Here is a 19,981-nt window from a genome sequence, read left to right on the forward strand (position 1 = left end):
TGTGGGGGCAGGCTTGGACTCAACAGACACACAGGTGTTGTGATCTAGTAAGTCAGGTGGGCTGCTCAGTGGGTGCGAGTCTGTAGCCAGAGGTGTTGGAGTCCATGTGCTGGGGAGGGATCTTTTGGAAGGGACCAAAGGTTAGAATGAGAGGGGACCTTGGGGTCTGAGACCTGCAGGTTGAGTGACTAGCCTGGGGTTCCTCTGCTAGCAGCTTACAGAGAGGGGCTTCGAACCCAGGGCTTGGGCTTGCCGGGTCAGGCTCCAGGTATATCTGCATTCGATCCCCTCTAATTCTCTCGTGGTGCTTCTCAGCAGCAATCACTGCCTGCCCTGAACTCCAGCAAGTGACGGGTATCATTGGGGACGGGGCCGTGACTTTGTTCCCCGGTTACAGACGTCTTAGGGCGTCACAGGCCAAGACAGGACGGCTTAGACAGGGCCCCACAGACAGGCCTTGTGCTGGTCACGTGACACCAACAAAAGCTTTCCTTCCATGGGAAGGAGCAGCCTGTGCTCAGGTGGGCGTGTGTGTGTGCGTGCCTATCGTGTGTGTGTGCCTATAGGCACACACAGACACCCAGAGACACGAGCACACACACACGGACAGAGACAGACACGCATACACACATGCAAACACATAGAAGCATCTATTACAATGCACAAGACAAATGCCAGGTAGTTTTGGGGGAAGGGATCTCGTGTAGGAATCACCTGGGCGGCGTCCCTGGTGCTAGAGGCGGGGGTCTGTCATGTGTTAGGAACAGCTCAGGAGGCTGTGAAAACGAGAGACCAGTGTAGTGGAGGGAGTCCTGGACCTGGCATCAGACACCCGAGTTCAAGTCCAGCCTCGGACTGTCATGAGCTGTGTGACTCTGGGAAAGTCACTTAACTGCCCTTTTGCCTCAGTTTCCTCATCATCCGTCACCTGCCTGCCAGGGTCGTCATGAGGACCCGATGCAGTCATGTTTGTGCCCAGCACTTGGCATGCAGAAGGGGCTCCGTGAAGCTTACTCCCCTTCAAAGCCTTTAAATGCCAACCCAAGGAACCAGAAGAAGATCTTCTGAGGAAGTAGCTCGGGCATTTGTATGGACGAGGAATGGTCGCGCTTCATCCCTGCCACGGCTGCATCATTGGAGAGAGGAGATGATAGGAGAGTCAGGGTTTAACAATCAATGGGCTGTGTGGGGCGAGAGACCGACCAGAAGCAAATTCCCCTTTTCCAAGGGTGCCCCTGCCTACTTTCTTATTGACCCTTTTAAAATAACCCTGTGATGTTTTACATCTTTTGAAAGAAGGTTCCCCTTGATTTTGTGTTCTTTTCAGAAAAGTTCTGAAATGTCTCCCTTGCTCAAGTTGGCTCTTGTTCTTTGTTAGACCAGATCCGTCATTCAGTTTGTCCCCTCGGTTGTCTAGACTCATAGCCACTGATTTCATCCTCTCAGCAGAGATGTGGAGCGGATGCCGGGGACGCTGCTGGGCCCGGGGCTCGTCCAGCCGAGTGTCCATCGGAGGTCAGCCACTAGGTGGTGCCTTCTACTGGACGAGCCACTCGGAGAAGCTGTCTCCTAAAGCACAGAGGGCAGGAAGGATGGCCTACGAGTGCTGGAAACCGTAGCTCTCCCAGATGGGTTCCTACTGTGGGCCAGGCACAGACATACAGAGGCATCCCTTCTCACCAGGGTCTGACTCTAATAGGAGAGACAAGTAGTGGGTATAAAAACCTGTATAGTGGGAACTCTACGGAGCAAGTACATCTAAGGTGGGGGGTTTGGTGGGAAGGGGCGAGCACATGAGGCTGCAGAACCTGGAGGTTCTGTGCGTTCTGGGCCCTGGTGGGCGGGTGTGCAGCAAGGCCGACAGACGCCACTGAGAGAAGTTCCTGTTAGATCTGGGGTATTGGTGTCACAGCCCGAGAGCATCTGCTAACACCCTGAAGGGGGGAGGGACACCTTTGCCAACAGTGTCCACTCACATTATGGCCACAGCCCTTTAAGTTAGTCTGCAGTTGTTGTTACTGCCTCCATTTTTCAGATTAGGAAATTGAGGCCGAGAGAGGGGGACTTACCTGAAGTTGCCCACGTTGTGAATGACCCATCTGAGGGTCAAAGCCAGGTCTTCTGATTGCCCCTCGCCACCTCCTTTAGAGCTGGTTTGTGACTGCACAGAAAGGAATGCTAGCAGGAGACGTCTGCACCCCCTTCTGGATTCTCCTTTTCATTTGCCACATGTTTTGGTTTATTATTTTTAAATTGAGTTCTTACACGAAGGTCATCTTCGCCTCCTTCATTGAGCCAGGCCAGCACATGCAGGGACCACAGTTTCCCGTGGGTGTTTGTCCCTTGTGGCCACATGGTAACACTGCTCCCTTGAGCTGCCCTCTGGGAGCCAGGCCAGGCCTGCAGCCCTCCCCTCGCCAGAGTCCCTGCCTTCCCTGTGTGCCCAGCGCTGCCCCAGAGGGTGCGAGGCCTCGCTTGCAGGCTCTGCCAGGGACCAGGGAACATGTTCTTTTTTTGCTTTCAGCTGCAGCAGCAGCAACAGCAGCAGCAGCAGCTGCGAATCGCCCAGCTGCAGCTCCAGCAGCAGCAGCAGCAGGCCATGCAGCCCCAGCAGCCGCCCTCCCAGGCCGTGCAGCAGCAGCTGCACCACCATCCGCCGCCACAGACGCAGCCCCAGCAGCAGCAGCAGGTGGCTCAGAACCAGCAGGCCCAGCTCCCGCCGCAGGCCCAGCCGGCCCAGCCTTTGGTCCCTCAGGCCCAGTCGCTCTCTGGGCAGATGATGCTCACTCCACAGCAGCTCAAAGTGATGCAGGTGAGGCTTCGTGGACAGTAGGGGAGCCGAGACCGATCTCGGGGGCCGCGGATTGGGTGGGGACGCGCTCCCTAGAGATGAGCCGCGGGCTTCCCCCTTTTACAGGAGGAATGGAGGCTGGGGGGGTGTAAGCAGCTCGCTCCCAGGGGCCTGCCCGGCGTGGTGCTTGGTCAGCTCAGTCCTGGCACACTGAGCCCTCGCACCCTCCCAGCTCCCCAGCCTGGGTCCTGGTGCTTGGGTCTGTCGGCCTCGGGATCAGCACTTACTCACTTTCTTCCTCAAGGTCCGAGCCCAGATGGTCGTGCAGCAGGCGCAGCAGGCACAGCAGCAGCAGGCGCAGCAGCAGGCACAGCAGCAGCAGCAGCAGCAGGCGCAGCAGCAGCAGCAGCAGGCGCAGCAGCAGCAGGCGGCCGCAGCCCAGGCCGCCCAAGTCGCCCAGATGGCCGCTGCTGCCGCTGCGGCCGCAGGAGGACAGGTAGGGGAGCAGCAAGTGCATGAAGTCAGGCCTCTTCAGAGGAGGGAATTGGAGACTGTTCTGGGCTCTGGGAAGCAGGATTTTTCTTGCATGTCTGCACTCATCCCTGCTGGGTGCCCCTGTGATGGGTGTGGGGGCGTGTCACTGACACAGGTCTGCATCTTGTGTCCATCTTCATTTCCCTTGGTCTGAACAGAGAACCTGAGCGTGTCTCACCTTCTCCTTCACCTTCTCCTCAGTTGTGAGATTGGGGTGTCAGGGCCTAGGGGCCTGAAGGACTGTCCTGAGAAAAAGCAGAGGGCAGTGACCACCAGAGAGGAAACAGGCTTGGGGACTGACGGCATTTCTATGCCTCCGTGCTGGGTGGCCTCTTCTCCAAGGACCACCAAGGTCCCTCCATTTCCCACTCACCTCCCCCTTTCTTCTGGGGCAGGCAGGCTGACGGCCTAGCTGAGACTGACCTAGAGGCCGCAGTCATGAGCACCAGCAGGCCTTTTACAGAGGGCTAGAAGCCAGCTCGGCAGGTGGTGGAGACCAGACTGCCATGCTGCCCAAAGGCTCCGTTCAGGAAATCCACAGACTTGAGTTGATGGGGTGAGGCTGGGACAAGAGATTGGCCCTAAGCGGTTTCTGTCTCCTTGGGATCGAGCTCTGGGGGTGCTGGGCACAGCTGGCATCAGACACAGCAAGGTGATTCCTCCCCATGGGTTCTGTACTCTGGAGAACCCCAGATCATGGTCCGTTGCCCAGGCCATCTGGGGTGAGGAGTGACCCAGCTGGGCAGCCTTGAGGGCTGACCTTTCATTCACTCACTTCATCCCTCACGTAGGAAGTGCCCGTCATGGGTATCATTTGGCAGAGGTAGATGTTGTCTACTAAGTTGGAACTGGTTTTAGAAATATTGTAAAAACAAGACCTTGGGCAAGTCCCTTTCCCATGTGGGCCTCAGTTTCCTCCTGTAATGTGAGGGCATTCACCTAAATGGTGTCTGTCAGCTCTGAGCTTTTGGGGCATTGATCTGTCCTTGTTTCAGGAACTTGCCTTTGTGTGCTTGCAGAAGCCCTGGGGCAGTGATGGGGCGAGGGTCTAATGACCCCCTGTTAGTGTGTCTTGACTAGGTCCACCTGTTCTGGGCAGGGCCAGGGCAGCGTGCCCGGACTGGGTGCCCAGGTTGGCCTTGGATTGGCCACACCCCAGATTCAGCTGAGCAGCGTGGCCCTTTACAAAGAAGAGCCCGGCTCTTCCTCACAGTCTTCCTACAGTTGGTTCTTGTGCGGCCCATCCAGTAATTGTTCTTTCAACCAGACCGACCACTAGATCCCTCTGTCCTTCAGTCACCGTGCAGGCCCCTGAAAGGAGCCCGTTCTCACGTTCGTGCCCACTGCCCCTTGGTAGGTGTTGGAAACGGCCATGGCAGCAGCCTGTGAAGTAGCAGGGGGTGTAGGGTCCCAGCCAAGCTTCGGACTGAATTCTCCTGGACTTTGGAAGTCTTTGGACTCTGCTGGCCTTTTGTGTCTTCATGAAGGGCAGATCTCTGCCAACAGCGGACCCTCTTTTCTTGCCACCTTTCTTCCTTGCCTGCCTGCCCTCTTTTCCTCCACCGCCTTCTCCAAAGGAGCCCTTGCCCACCTCAGGGCCTGGCCTGTTGGCACTTGGTGCTCTGTCTTGGGGTGGGTGTGGCCAGCCTGGTCTGGAGTGACCAGCTGCCCTCCTCTCCCTGGGGTGTATACTTCGTTGTTTAGATGGACAGAGCGGGGGCAGCTAGGTGGCGCAGTGGATAAAGCACTGGCCTTGGATTCAGGAGGACCTGAGTTCAAATCCGGCCTTAGACACTTGAAACTTAACTAGCTGTGTGACCCTGGGCAAGTCACTTAACCCTCATTGCCCTGCAAAAAAAAAAAAAAAAAGAGTGACAGAGATGGACTGGCTCCCTGGGCTCTTTGCTTGGGAGCTTGGTGGGGACTTTTGGCTTGTGCCCATAGTGAATTTGGGGGCGGCATCCCCTGTTCCTTGGCTGAGCTCTGGGCTCTGAGTCTCTCCAGATCACTGTGGAGGAGAAAGGGAGGGGCTGGCTTTGGAGTGGCTCTGCTGGTGGTCCTGCCCTTGCTGGGGTGCTCTGTGCCTTCTGCTTGTGCAGGGTCTCTCCCTTGGGGGCGTGGGGGCAGGGAACTCTGAGTGCTTGAGTTGGTAAACCTTCTCAAAGGTTTCCGTCAACAGGTAAATCCTGTTCCCGGCCAGGCCAGGCTCAAAGTGAGCTTCCCTGGTGCGTGGCGTTCCCTCCGAGATCTTCTGTTAAGCAGCTTTGCGTCAGAAGGCTGCGCCAGCCCCTGGAGCCACCCAAGCCCACAGAAGCTTAAATAGGGATCCTAGGGGGCAGGAGTACTTTCTCTGGGAGCCTGAGCTGGAGCCACGGAGACTTGGCTGTTCGTGGGGTAGGGCCCTCAAGAGCATGTCGGCAAGTGACTCTGTGGCCACAGGCCAGGCCGCCCATCCAGGCTGGATGGGGCTCGAGAGGAAGGTGCCCTTCCTTGGCCACGTGTTTTGGTGTGGGTTAAGTGGCAGCCTTCGCAGCCTATTGGCCGCCTGCTGTGGCTGAGTACTGGGGGCTGGGATGCGTCGCGGGGTGGTGGATTGGAGGTATGGGGGTGTAACTGCCTGATTTTGGAGCACTGCTCCCCAGGAGGTGATGGGATGGGCCAGAAGCTCCCCCAAATCCCTCGGTACGGAGTCTGCCCCTTCCCTGGTTTCTTGGGAGCAGCTCCCCAGGGTGAGGGCCAGTGTGCATGGGTCAGGCGGGTTTGTGGCAGCTGGGCCCAGGTTTGCCTTCCCGCTGGGGAAGGACCTTCTTCTTAGCCTGGAAACAGGCGGAGTCTCCACTTGGGATCAGGAGGTCAGGCTCTGCCGTTTACTGACCGAACCTCAGTGTGCTCTTCTGTAAATTGGGGAGAACAACCCTTGGGCCCGCCTCCCTCACCCGGACGTTGTGAGGGCGGGGCAACCCTGGAGAGGAAGGGGCATGGCTGGTGTTCTACAGTGACCTCCTGGTCACTACCCCTCCCCATGTCTCAAAGAGAAACTGGAATCCTTCTTAGTCCTCTCTGCAGGCCAGAGTCTGGGGTATTTGATGCCTAATTCTAGAGGAGAGAGGGCTGGCCTAGGGCTTGGGGGGCTCCGTGACCTTCTGTATCCCTTCCAGTTCTAAAGAGGGGAGCTTATGATGGAGCCGTCCTTTCAGATTCCTCTCCCAAACCCTGCGGGGACAACAGGGCCTTCTTGCCATCCAGAGCTTTGATGGCCACTTGGTGGCCTGGTCGTTGGCATCTAAGTGTGTGGGGCACCTTCTGTCATGGGGGCGGCTCATTTCTGTTCCTCTGAGGTGTGAGCAGGCCCGCCCTGTGTCTGGGAAGAGGCCCCCAGGAGCACGGCCCGGGCCCTCCCAGGTCTTGGCCTAATGCTTGCTATCTTTCCTTTTGGAATCCTGCCACTTCCCCCTCACTGCATGGACTGAAGAGGACAGGACGCCGCTACCTGATGAGGAGGACTGACCCTGTGCCGATGGGACGCTTGCTTGTTCTCTCTGCCAATTCCTGCTTTTCTTTGCTGGTCATGCACTGTCCTTGCTTGGCTTTATTTATCAGAATGGTTTGTCAAGCACACGCATCCTCTCCATATCTAGAGATGTGCTGCCGGCCTGCCTCACTCCTTCCTCTCACCGGCGCCCTCCCTGGAATGCTGGGAGAGTGAACGCCTCATTCCAGATGACCCATGGAGGGCCTGGTGACAGAGTGTGCCCATGCACATGGGCACACACATGCACACATGTGTGCACAGAGTCACATGCGTGTGCACTCACACATAGGCACATGCATGTGCAGACACCTGCCCACAGAGGTGTATGCACACACATAGACACGCAGGTTGTTGGGCAGGTTATGTGAGTCCAAAATGACTTAAACCGCTTTGTATCAGCCTGTAGCGCACACCGACCGCCAGCCCCTCACCGTCCTCCTCTTTCTTAAACCATAAAGGAAAGGGCTCGGCTTTTGCAAACCAACCTGAAGCCCATTCAGTGAACCTTCGGGGGCTTCTCCTTTTATCCCTTTGCCCCATGTTGTGGGTCAGAAGAGGAGAGACGGGCTTTTTCATAAAACCTGTTTCTGAGTGGAGGCCTTTGGTACAGAGAATGAGAGTCTTGAGCCAAGGGAGAGGATGTGCTGCTGTCACTGGCTTCTCTCTCCGTGTCGCTGCCCCTGGGGTTTGGAGCCGGTCAGTGCAGCAGGGGAAGCATTTTCCCCAGGAGGCTTAATGGAAACATTCCCTTGTGCGGTTGTCGGCAGGGCCAGGAAGGAGCAGGGCTGTTGGGGCTGAAGGCGAGAGGCGGAGGAGCTCGGTCTGAGTCCTGCTTCTCTCTGTGGAGCCTCGGACGGGCCCTCCACTGAGCAGGTGGGGCTCAGTGACGCCAAGGGCCCCCGGAGCCCTGCCGTCTGCTTTTTCAGCACACGTGTTCCCAAGATTCCTTTCAAACTCCTCAAGATGTTTGGATTTTTAACAAGGAAGCCGAAAGATGAGGCTGCCGACGTTCCCCAAAGAAAGCTTTTGTCTGCGCTGCTGCACCTCCTGATGAGGAGGACTGACCCTGTGCCGATGGGACGCTTGCACCTTGAAACTCTCCTGGAGGCCTCTCCTCTCTCTGGCTGCCTGGGCCTTTCCTGTCTGCCTGCCCAAAGCTCAGTAACGTTCCTGCCCAGAGCCTGCCCGCGCCTCTCCTCCTGCCCAGAGCCTGCCCGCACTTCCCATTTGGCAATTACTTTTGTCTGTTGTCCCTCTGTCCTCCAAGATGACGACTGCAGCCATGCCCCGAGGTGGGATGCCAATAAGACCACGGTTCCCGCCAGCCATACCACCTGTCGCCGTGCCCTTGGGCGGACGGCCAGCGCCACAGGTATTGACGGAGCTGGTACGCCGCCTGTTCTGGAGCACAGCAGGCCCTGTACGTGGAGGGGGGTGCCAGCCAGCACTTAGAGAGGAAAGGGCTGGCGTGGGCACCTCATTTCTGGGGGAAGGCTCTGAGGGCCAAGCGGTCCCTGCTGCTCGGTGCTCTCCATGTGCTCATTTGTCTGGTTCTGGTAGAAGAGGCCCGTCTTGGGACTCAGCTTTCTAGGATTCCAGGCGAAGCCTTGCGTACTCTGAACACCCTCACTAATGTCAGTTCAGGGCCACGTGTACATCACCTGTGTGGGGGCATGTGCTGGGACAGGCGGCTCTGGGGCAGACATTTCAGTGACCCGCACAGCGCACCGGACGAGTTTGGGGAGGAAACGGGCGTTGTTGCTTCTTACACCTTTTTTTGCAAGTAGAGGAAGGTTTGTTGAAAACCCATGAAATGTTAGTGTCTGTGCCTTGGCGTCCCTGCTGGAGGACTCGGCCTTTGGCCCTGCGGCTGTCCAGCTGCCTCATCCGTGGACAATAGACCGCCACGTGGTATGAGCTGGGGAGGCAGGTGAGCCAGCACACTGGACAGCAGGCTCAGGATCTCAGAAGGCCTTGACTGGCAGCTAGAGCCTGGAGCTGAATCCAGTTAGAGGAAATTCCACAGGGCTGGATCGCTGTCAGCTGCCGCACTTGTTTGGGGTCAGCCGCTTCCAGGGTGCAGATGTGTGGCTGAGTGACATCTTGTGGGAAGCCACTGATGGATGCTGGATGGCATCCCATCACTCCCCTTTTCTAGAGTGAGATAGAGGCCAGTAAAACATAGCTTTCTGTTTGTTGCCAATGTTGGAGGTCCTCTACCATCTGATGCCAATCAGCTGCAAAATCCTGCCTCCGACGGCATTCGTGTCTGCCGTCTCCCCTTGCTCCACCACCCAGATGGCGAAGAGCATGATCCTCCCTGCTAGTGCACCTCCTGCAAGGTCTTCATCCTCTGGGCTGCTGCCAGAATCATTGCTCTCTGGTGCTTACAGCTCAGATTTCTCTTTTCCAGGGCTCCCCCCCCCAACACACACACTTCCTGGGCCTCCCCTTCCCCCAAATTAAAGTGGAGGCTCCTGACCTTCCCTCTCCCAGCCCTCACCCACAGAGCCCTTGGGCTTTTCACGCTAGTTTCCCTCGTCATTTAATCTCAGGCACTGGAGTTACCTCATTTGGGCTCTTACCTCTTGCTAGGACTTGCTGTCCCAACCCTGAGCACAGAGTTCCCATTCAGTCGGTGTTCTGCTTCTTTAATTATCTGATCGCTGGGAGCCTTTCCTTCATTTCCTGGATGTTCTGATTGTAGATTACCTTCCTCTCCAGCCTTTGCTCGTTGACATGCTTGATTCGAGGCATAGTTCGGACTCCCATCACCTCCTCGCCCCCAACGTGAGCCCCCTCCTTCACATTGCTCATAGCCCTCTGACCCAGCCTTTCCTTTCACTGACCCTGTTCACTGGTGCCCAAAGTCTCAGCGAAATTTTAAGCTTTGTAGATATCCTGCACCCACATAATACATAATTAGGAGGCTCACACATTTTCACAGACTCTTTGACCTTTACCTGCTCCCCGGAGAGCTCAGCTCAGCCTCTCCCCATTTTCTTCTAAGTAGTCCACCCACTTCCCTTTTCCTCCAGTACCAAGAGCAAGGGTTAGCCCTTAGGAGATTCAGAAAGCTCCCTCCAGATCCTATGAGGAGAAGCAGAAGGTCTAGATGTGCCCCTTTATTCACTGGTCAAATCTCCAGAACACCTGCCCCCCACCCTGGCCCAGGCTCACACAGCTAATGAGTGTCTGAGGCTGGATTTGAAAACAGGTTTCCTTGACTCCAGGTCCAGCCTTGTGAGCAAAGCCAATCCACATGGGCCACCTTGCCATGTATGCAGTACTCCACACTTATTACCCCTCACCCTTTCAAAATGGGAAGAAGTGTCTCTAGGGGGGGCCAAGCTTCGCCCTTACTGCACAGCTGGGAGTTTCCCCTTTCTAGTTCTTTCCCCTTTCCCTGTAACCATTATTGTGCATTTTGGCCTTCTGGGGTTGCTGCTGTGGCTCAGTATTAGGCCAGATTAACACACAAACCCCACCCACCCACCCACCCCCATTCCTCTCCGTGCAAAAATAGAACCAGTGTGGCTTTTGGAGCTAACCTTTTAGTTGTATATATTTGACCTGTCTGGTAGATTTGGGAAAAACCCAGCAAGAAGCCATTTCTTGGGCCAGCCTTTCACCCACCTTCAGGGGCTACCAGAGGAAAAAAAAGAAAGTTACATCAGAATATATCAGATAACTGATTTTTCCTCTTTAGGCTCCCAAAAGGGTGCATATGTGTGTATGTGTTGTATGTACGCCTGTGTGTGTGACTTTCGGTATCTGGGGGAGTAGTGTGTGAATGGCGTGTGGGCTATGTGTGTATGTATGTATATGTGGGGGGGGGTGTTGTATATGCCTCTCTGTGTGTGTGAGACTTTTGGTATCTGGGGGAGTGGTATGTGAATGATGTGTGGGCTATGTGTGTATGTATGTATATGTGGGAGGGTGTGTGTGTGTGTGTGAGACTGTAGGTGTCTGGGAGTGGTGTGTGAATGGTGTGTGGGCTATGTGTGTATGTATGTGGGGGGGGGTGCCTGGGCATGCGTGTTTGCTGTTGCACACTGGAGATGTGTACAGATGTGTATGTCTGTAAGTGGGGTATGTAGATCTGAACTGTCTCCCTTTCTCCCTCCCCACCCCACACCAGAGAAGGCCATCTTTTGGCATATATGTGGAATGGCACACGTCTATATACTTGCACATAAGATATGTAGATGTCAAACCATATTGTGCATTCTTCTACGTAAGGTGTGGGTAGCATCTTCTGAGAGAAATGATTATTAACTTCATGGGTCCTTTGTAGTTATTTTGAGTCTTTATAATACTCAAAATAACTTAGTCGTTCATGGTGGTTCTTCTGTTCTTCGAACATTGCTGTTATACCCACAGTGTTCTCCTGGTTCTGCTCATTTCATACAAGTATTTCCGTGTTTTTCTAAGGTCATGGAGCTCACCACATTTCTTACGGCACAGTAGCATTCCATCATGATCATAGACCGTGACTCGTTCAGCCATTCCCCACTTGGTGGGCATCCCCATAACTTCCAGTTCTTTGCCACCACAAAGAGAGTGGCTAGAAGGAGTTTAGAGCATATGGGTTCTTTCCCTTTTCCCTCGTCACTTTAGGAAACAGACCCGGGAGTGGTATTGCTGGATCAGAGACTATGCCCAGCTGATCCTGTCGGGGTCTTGTCTGTACAGAGTTGTTCACATGTTGTCTCCCCCACTGGACTCCTGGAGAACAGAGACCATCTGTTTCCTTTCCCTGTATCCTCATTGTTTAACACAGGGCCTGGCACATAATCAATGACTTGACCGATGGACTAGAAGAAGAGGAGGATGAGGGCAGAGAGTCGGCTCATGTGGTGCTAGGTTGTGTCAGGAAATTATAGGCAGAGAGAGGATCGTGGGGCTGTGGAATGACGGTAGCAGAGCAAAAGCATCTTCAGGCACCTGCTGTGTGCTTGGCGCTCAGGACACTAACACAGAAGTGAAGCAGGCCGTACTCTCCGCCAGCGTCAAGCCCCTTCTCCCCCACACCCTGCCAGGGTAGACATCTTTTCTGGAGTTCTTGTCTTGGCCTCTCCTCGCCCCGGAGCCCCGGGGCTCATGAACCTCCACAGATTTCCCAGCTGTGGCACCATTGACTTCACAGGCATCAAATGTTCTCTAAAGGTACCAGTCGTGTGTGCGGGCAGCGTCCTTAGCTACCTGAAGGTCAGAGTCTTGAGGTTCAAATGCAGGTATTGCGTATCCAAGCACAGTGCGCAGGTGCTCAGGGTTCCAGATACATCAAGAACATTGTGAGTTATTCCTAGGAAACCATTCCTTATAATAGTGATTCCAGAAATTTCCAGAAAATTTCCCGAAAAAAATGGACATTAGATGCAATGTTCCATGCCCATGAGCCTCCCACTTCTGCACAGGAAATGGAGGGCTGGGAAGAGACATCCTCACATCTGTCTTCTTTGAGGTCGGCCTTGTTCTTTAAGAGATTAATGGAAACCGTATCTCCGGCAAAGTCACAGGCTGCCCAACAAAATCATTAAAATTAATGAGATAATAGTAGAGAAGGAAGGTCCCACTTAAGGCAAATATAAGATGCATAAAATACTGGGAAGTTAGTCTGCTAAAACACACTTATTTGTATGGGTTCAATAAGAAAGTCCTCAGAGAAATAAAAGCAGCTGAGCTGCAGTGCTCAGTGCTCATGGCTGGGTCTTACCACTACCATAAAAATGACAAGTGTTACCAGAGTTAATTTAAAAACTTTTTTTTTAGTGAGGCAATTGGGGTTAAGTGACTTGCCCAGGGTCACACAGTTAGTAAGTGTTAAGTGTCTGAGGCGGGATTTGAACTCAGGTACTCCTGACTCCAGGGCTGGTGCTCTATTTACAAACTTTTTTACCCTGTTGAAGGAATACCTGACAGCACTAGAGACAAAATAACACAGATTGATTTGGAGAGGAACAAACAATACAGAGGATTTGGGCCTCAAGCCATGTTCTATTCCCCCCCCCTCCCCAGGGCAATGAGGGTTAAGTGATTTGCCCAAGGTCACACAGCTAGTAAGTGTCAAATGTCTGAGGTCAGATTTGAACTCAGGTCCTCCTGAATCCATGGCCAGTGCTTTATCCACTGTGCCACCTAGCCACCCCTCGAGCCATGTTCTAAAGCAGCAATCAGAACCATGTGGTACTGGCTAATAAGCTGAAGATGAGATCAGTGCAACAGAGGCGACAGAAAAATCAGCAATAATCCAACCAGTATTTGGTAAAACTCATAGCACAGGGGGCGCAGTGGGTAGAGCACCGGCCCTGGAGTCAGGAGGACCTGAGTTCAAATCCGGCCTCAGACACTTGACACTTACTAGCTGTGTGACCCTGGGCAAGTCACTTAACACCGATTGCCCCTCAAAAAAACCCCAAAACCTCACAGCATAAATGAGCTAAAGTAAACCCCTTCCTAATAAGTTTGGAGAATATTGGAGAGTGGTCTGCTAGGAATGAGAACCACATCTAATGCTGTATGTCATGATACACTTAGACTCCATCCATGATCTGAATCTTAAAGATTTCACTGCCAAAAGTCAGAAGAGAAGCCGATACTGTACTTTTCACAGGTATGCATAGGGGGTTAAGGAGAAGCAGTTTTGAAAGCGAAACTGAAAAGTCGGGGCATAGCTCTCTTAAAGTAGAATCCCAAGGATGGGATGTTTGATGTCTGTTGGTGTGGAAGGCGGATTGGCCACCGAGAGCAGAACTAAATTATGAGAGAGCGTGAGCAGACCAGAAGGTCTGGGATGACAGGCAGTGAGGGAGGGAGGGTCTTTATAGAAGCCTTTTGGTTTGGGGCATGAATCAGACTGAATCTTGGGTGTATTTTGGCTTGTCCCAGGCATGTGCCAGCTTGAGAGTAGGAACTGAGCTTATGGAAATACCTCCTGTGGTTTCTATAAACAGAAATGTTGCTTAACATAAGCATGTCTTATAGGCTGTTATGGCCAAAAAATGGTATTTTGTGGCCAGCTTTGGGGAGCCTCCGCAGATGTTCAGGTCCCCCCAGCCTCATTCCCATGTTGGAGTCACGGTACGGTGAGGTGGGGCCGCCACGGTCGCAGCGCTTGTTCTTTTATCAGATCTGCAATAACCTCTGACAAAAGCCATCAGACTAATCGCCTCACATTTCACTTAGCAAAGTAGTGAAGGAGTCCTCACATGTTTGTGTTTTTGTCCTTGTTGCCTACGGACTAACCCCAGAGATGGCCAGCTCCAGTGGAAGTCAGCCAGGAGGGGGCGTGTTGGAGAAGCGCTCGCTCTGGAGGACTCAGGTTTGCGAGTGACCTGGGCTGGCAAGTCGGCCTCTCATTGTCTGGAGGAGGAAAGCCAGGCCTGGGAGGACGCTTCCCCTGGGCCGTGGTCCTGCCTGCTGGGCTTCTCACCAAGGGGCTAGCTCCCTCATTCACGGTTTCCTGCGCTGGCCTTGTTGCCTGCCTCTTGCCCCCTCTGTTATCGTCACGGGATGCTTTGACGCTGCCTTTCTTTACCAGTTCCTCACATTAGAGGACAGTTCTTCGTAAGGAACCTTTCAGAAGTCAGAAGAAGGTCTTTCAATTAGTGCTGAGTGGCCTCTGGACTGTGACCTTGCTAGGGGAGGGTGCCACACAGTGGATTCCTTTATCCCAGGAGTTAGGAGCGTGCCCAGAAAAACCTCCTGCCCCGACTTGCCAGCTCCTGGTAATCACTGAAAATACCCTTCAGGTGGAGGACAAGGACCTCCCTCCTTGGCCTGCTGCTTTGCCAGTCACACGCAGGTGGCATCCTCTGCCAAGCAGAGAGCATTTGGTTAGGCCTTTGCCAGCTTGTTGAGGGCCGAGGATCAGTGTGCATGGCGGCAGAGGCCCTGGGGCACTGGGGAGCCCTTGGCATTGGTCAGTAGGCAGTACGAGCAAAGGGAGTGGTTGGGCTCAGGACCCTGCGAGGAAAGCGTGTGGCAGGAAGGAGATGCCCAGGATGGAGGGGGCTGACCTGGGAACCCCAAGGGCTTGAGAGATGTGCTGACGTGTGGGAGAGGGCGGAACTGAGAGGAAGACTCGGCAAGGTGGCAGTGTTACTGAGAGGATTTCTGTTGGGCTGGGTTGGAATACGGGGTGGCTGAGGGGAAGCCCTGTCCAGCTCAGATTCCCTGCCTAGGGGTGGGGGTGGGGGGAGATGTGACCGACACACTGAAGAGCTCGGACGGCTGTCGCGTGGCTGAGGAGGCCCTCTGGGCTCTTCCTGGCCCCAGAAGGCAGCAGTTGGGAGCGGGCAGAGCAGCGTAGGCAGTTCCTACACTGGGAGCCCTTTTCAGGGAGGTCATTGAGAAGCCTTTTTTAAGCTGGACACCGTGTTGGACACTGGAAGGAAAGAGAGAATGTAATGAATTTGAAGTCAGAAAGACACCCAGGGGTGTGACCCTGGATAAGTACCTCACCTTTCTCAGCCTCTGCTTCCCCACCTGTAAATGGGGACGCTAACACGCAGGCCACATTCCAGTGAGATCATATGTATGATGCGCATGGACTTCCATGCGTTAGCTGTTCTTTTTGTGAGTAGGGAGGGTCAGAGCCGGGTACCCCGAGTAACTCACACACGGTGTCACGGGTTCCGTGCATTTGAGAAGCTGTGTGAGGTCTCAGGAATGGGAGGGGCATCCAGGGAGAAGCCAGGGAGCAAGAGAGAACGGGAGGGTGTGCCGGCTTGGGGACCATAGTGAACTCATAGCCCACGGCGGGGGGAGCAAGCGGTCACTGGCTGTGGGCAGAGGGACCAGAGAATGCCTGAAGGCGGACACTGGAGGCTAGTGGGGCAGGGCCAGTCAGCTTTGGGAAACATTTTGAGCAGTGGAATGACAGGAGCTGACTGAATATGACGAATTAGAACGAGGCTGGAAGTGGCCATCCCTGGGAGGAGCCCATTGTGGTCATTCGGTCCCAGTGGTAGTGAAGAGGGCCTGTCTAGGAAGGTGGGACCGGTGGCTGGGCCTGTTCGGGCCTGACAATAAAGGCCCTCCTGATGCCAGAAATCAGAAGATACGGGAGAACATTGCCTTGGCGGCCTGAGATCTGGCTTCGTGTCCTTTCTGCTGCCTGCTTCCTTACCTGTGTGACCTTGGAAAGTCACCTCCCCTCCCCAGGCCTCAGAGTCCTTCTCTGTAAAGAGGAGGGGGTGGACGAGATGGCCTCGGAGGGCGCTTCCAGCACTGGATCTGTAATCTTATGGGTGTAAGGAAGCAGAAGACTGCCCTGGAGAGAGAGTGTGTGTGTGTGTGTGTGTGTGTGTGTGTGTGTGTGTGTGTGCGCGCGCGTGTGTGTGTGTGAGAATGGGAGAGTGTGTGCATGTGTGTGCATGTGTGTGTAAGACAGAGACAGGAAAATTGAGATGGGGGTGGGGGGACGGGGAATGTGCGCTGTGGGCTGTGGGGCACCCGTGCGTGACGGGGAACGTGAGGCCATCTCCTTTTCTTTTCAGGTCAGCCAGAGCAGCATGGCCATGATGTCCTCTCCATCCCCCGTCCAGCAAGCTCAGACCCCCCAGGCAATGCCGCCTCCCCCGCAGCCATCTCCGCAGCCTGGCCAGCCTTCCTCCCAGCCCAACTCCAACGTCAGGTAGGCTTCTGGCTCGATCCGTGCCTTCGTTGTGACCATGGCAGGTGCTCCGTGACCTCGGCTCCCCCTGTTCCTTCAGATCTTTTCTTCCACCTCCTCCCGACCTGTTGGGCATCCCTTCGTTGGGGGTGGCCTCAGCCCTGACCACCTGGGGCCTCTTTGGCCTCCCATGAGCTCCCCTCAGTTGGAGGCACCTTGTCCGCTTGTCTCTGTGCAGCTCCGGTCCTGCTCCATCTCCCAGCAGCTTCCTGCCCAGCCCCTCTCCGCAGCCTTCTCAGAGTCCAGCTTCTGCCCGCACTCCACAGACCTTCAGTGTTCCATCCCCTGGGCCGCTCAACACCCCTGGTGAGTCCCCACGGTGTGGGAGGCAGTGGCTGGGGGTTGGAAAAGACCGACCTCAATGTCCATTCTGCAGTCTGGCTATAACTGGGATGTCTTGGCTGCCCATGGAGTGCTGGGCCTGTATGAGCCCCCCACTATTGGGAGCAAGCCACTATGGGCAGGACCCAGAGTCATTTCCCTCTGAGCAAAGTCCCCCAGTGAGGCGTGTCCTCATGGCATCTTGGGGCACTCCGACTCCCAGTGTCTGTGCTGGCTATGGAGCCCTGGACCAGTCTCCCCCCTCCCCCCAGCCCTGGGCTTGGGGTGCTTAGAAAGAACATGTGTAGACCCTGCCGCTCCCAGCCACACCTTCTTGCCTATAGGCTCCACTTTTCACAAAGACCATCTGTTGAGCCCAGGATTTATTTGGCAAAAATGAAGCCCCTGGGGCAGCTAGGTGGCGCAGTGGATAAAGCACCAGCCCTGGAGTCAGGAGTACCTGAGTTCAAATCCGGCCTCAGACACTTAACACTTACTAGCTGTGTGACCCTGGGCAAGTCACTTAACCCCAATTGCCTCACTTTAAAAAAAAAATTGAAGCCCTTATTGTGTGCAGCGTCCAGTCCTCCCTCCCAAATGGGATGCCACACTGACACCTTCTGGTCCTTCCTTCCAAGGAGCTCCCAGCCTTATGGGTAGAGGGGCAAGGTGCCCGCCAATTCAGGGGAGGTGGGGGGAAGGGGAGGGGGAACCTGGGCCGCTACAGAGGAAGCAGCCCTTTTCCTTTGCCGTCCTCCCCCTGCAGTGAACCCCAGCTCGGTCCTGAGCCCGGCCAGCTCCAGCCAGGCCGAGGAGCAGCAGTACCTGGAGAAGCTGAAGCAGTTGTCAAAGTACATCGAGCCCCTGCGGCGCATGATCAACAAGATTGACAAGAATGAAGGTGCCCAGAGGAGGGGGCTGGGGGGCTGTGGCTGGGGGCAGAATCACCCCTGGGTAAAACACTCCGGGCAGGTGTCACTCCTAATGGAGAGGCTGGGGGCCTCCTGGGCACCACCCACCTGCAGCCTGGGCCCTGGGTGGGCTGTGGGCAGTTCTCACTGGCCTCTGCTGGTTTTCAGAACGGAAGAAGGATCTCAGTAAGATGAAGAGCCTGTTGGACATTCTTACCGACCCGTCCAAGAGGTAAGCAGAGGGTCCCCTCCCCTCCCCTTCCTGGGCCTACACAAAGCATTCAGCAGTCGCTTCATTCTATGACCGGCATCCCCAGGTGGTGCAGCTGGCTCTTCCCTCTTCTCTGCTCAGACTGAGCAAACAACTTGGACTCTTTTTTTCTTTTTTTTTTTTTTTGGCGGGGGCAATGGGGGTTGACTTGCCCAGAGTCACACAGCTAGTGTCAGGTGTCGCTGAGGCCAAATTTGAACTCAGGTCCTCCTGAATCCAGGGCCAGTGCTTTATCTGCTGCACCACCTAGCTGCTCCCCTTTAATGTGTTTGGGTTTTTTTTTTCTTTTTTTTTTTGTGGGGCAATAAGGGTTAAGTGACTTGTCCTGGGTCACACAGCTAGTAAGTATCAAGTGTCTGAGTTCAGATTTGAACTCAGGTCCTCCTGAATCCAGGCCGGTGCTTTATCTACTGCACCACCTAGCTGCCCTGGTTCTTAACCTTTTTGTGCTCATGAATGGAGCAGTCTGGTGAAGCCTGTGGACCCTGCTGAGGAGAATGTTTTTTAATGCCTAAAATAAAACCCCGGGATTTCAAAGAAAACCAATTCTATTGGGTTACGAGCAAATGTAAAAACCAAGCCTGCAGACTCCAGGTCCAGGGCCCCTCCCCCCAAGGGGAGCTGGTCCAGTCCCCTCTGATTCGGAGCCTCCTCTCTAGCATTCCCTTGCCCCAAGAGCGCACACCAAGTCTTCAGAAATCTTCAGGTGCAGGGGACGCCTCACCTCTCCTGGAAATCCACTCTGTGAAGAAGCATCTCTTTCTGGCGTCAAACTGAAATCTGCCTCTTCTGTTGCTTCTAGCTGTGTCTTCTGAGATAGCTGGTCTCGCCTTCCTTCTTTAGTCTTCTCTCCAGCCCAGATATTCCCGTGTGCTTTTCATTGATTCTTAGTTGACACAGAGCTGGCTGGCTTCCTTCCCTTCATCCGGGGGCACGCCTGAACCGAATGCAGGGGTCCAGCTATGGGCTGACCAGGGTAGGAGGTGGCAGGAATGCCCTCAGAGCAGGCCCAGTGCTGGTCAGCCCGAGGCTGTGTGGGAGTGCAGGCAGGGAGCTGGTGCATACGTCACTGCCTGGGGGAGCTGCCTGGGCAGCAGCAAAGGTGAGGCCCTGGGTCGGGGTGGCCGTATCCAGCACAAAGGCCCCACTTGTATACCTGGGGTCAGGCTGATGGCTGTCTTCTCTTGTCCCAGGTGCCCCCTGAAAACCCTCCAGAAATGTGAGATTGCTCTGGAGAAGCTAAAGAATGACATGGCTGTGGTGAGTGTGGGAGGGCATGCAGGGGCCTGGCACCTAGTGACCTGATATGGGTACTGCATACCCAGCTGAGGCTAGCTGGGGAGCCCTGGTGGCTGCAGGCTTGGCACACAGGCTTCAGTGGTCCTGATGGAGGTAGGGGGGAGATGCTCAAGGGATCAAGAGGCACCTGCCTTGAGTGTGCACCCCAGGGCAGAGAGGAAAGGTGAGGGACCTGTGCTCACGGACACAAACTGGTTTATCTAGAATTATATCTCATGAATAGAGCCTTGTGCATATGCATAGGGAGGGAACTGGAGTCAAGTCTCAGGCAGATGGCTGCTACTTCTCCGCACAGTATGATACTGGTCTTCTCTAGCACCATCTTAGAGTCTCGCACAAGTGCAGAATGTCACACCAATCCCTTCATTGGGGGGGGGGGCAGTGAGGGTTAAGTGACTTGCCCAGGGTCACACAGCTAGTAAGTGTCTGAGGCCGGATTTGAACTCGGGTCCTCCTGAATCTAGGGCCGGTGCTCTATCCACTGCGCCACCTAGCTGCCACTATATTTTCTAATGAAAGGTGTTTTTTCCTTTCTCTATCTCCACCAAACCTGGAAAAAGAAAAGCAAAAGCCTTGTAACAGATAAGCTTAGTCAAACAAAACAAACTCCCGTATTGGTTGCATCCAGAATGATCTCATTCTG

General features: G+C 54.7%; 1 protein-coding gene across 5 annotated transcripts in view; it reads left to right on the forward strand.

Annotated features, from left to right (window-relative positions):
• The window catches only part of MED15 (mediator complex subunit 15), a 71,594-nt gene that overhangs the window by 37,410 nt on the left and 14,203 nt on the right, over positions 1-19,981 (forward strand). For all 5 annotated transcript variants that reach the window (XM_043964644.1, XM_043964636.1, XM_043964652.1 and 2 more), the window contains 7 exons: positions 2,525-2,812; positions 3,096-3,287; positions 16,361-16,497; positions 16,715-16,842; positions 17,624-17,758; positions 17,937-18,000; positions 19,233-19,299. In XM_043964644.1, coding sequence (XP_043820579.1) covers positions 2,525-2,812; positions 3,096-3,287; positions 16,361-16,497; positions 16,715-16,842; positions 17,624-17,758; positions 17,937-18,000; positions 19,233-19,299 — 1,011 coding nt within the window. The remainder of the gene's footprint in view (positions 1-2,524; positions 2,813-3,095; positions 3,288-16,360; positions 16,498-16,714; positions 16,843-17,623; positions 17,759-17,936; positions 18,001-19,232; positions 19,300-19,981) is intronic.

The sequence above is a fragment of the Dromiciops gliroides genome, chromosome 1 (assembly GCF_019393635.1).
Source record: "Dromiciops gliroides isolate mDroGli1 chromosome 1, mDroGli1.pri, whole genome shotgun sequence".
NCBI classification, from domain to species: Eukaryota; Metazoa; Chordata; class Mammalia; order Microbiotheria; family Microbiotheriidae; genus Dromiciops; species Dromiciops gliroides.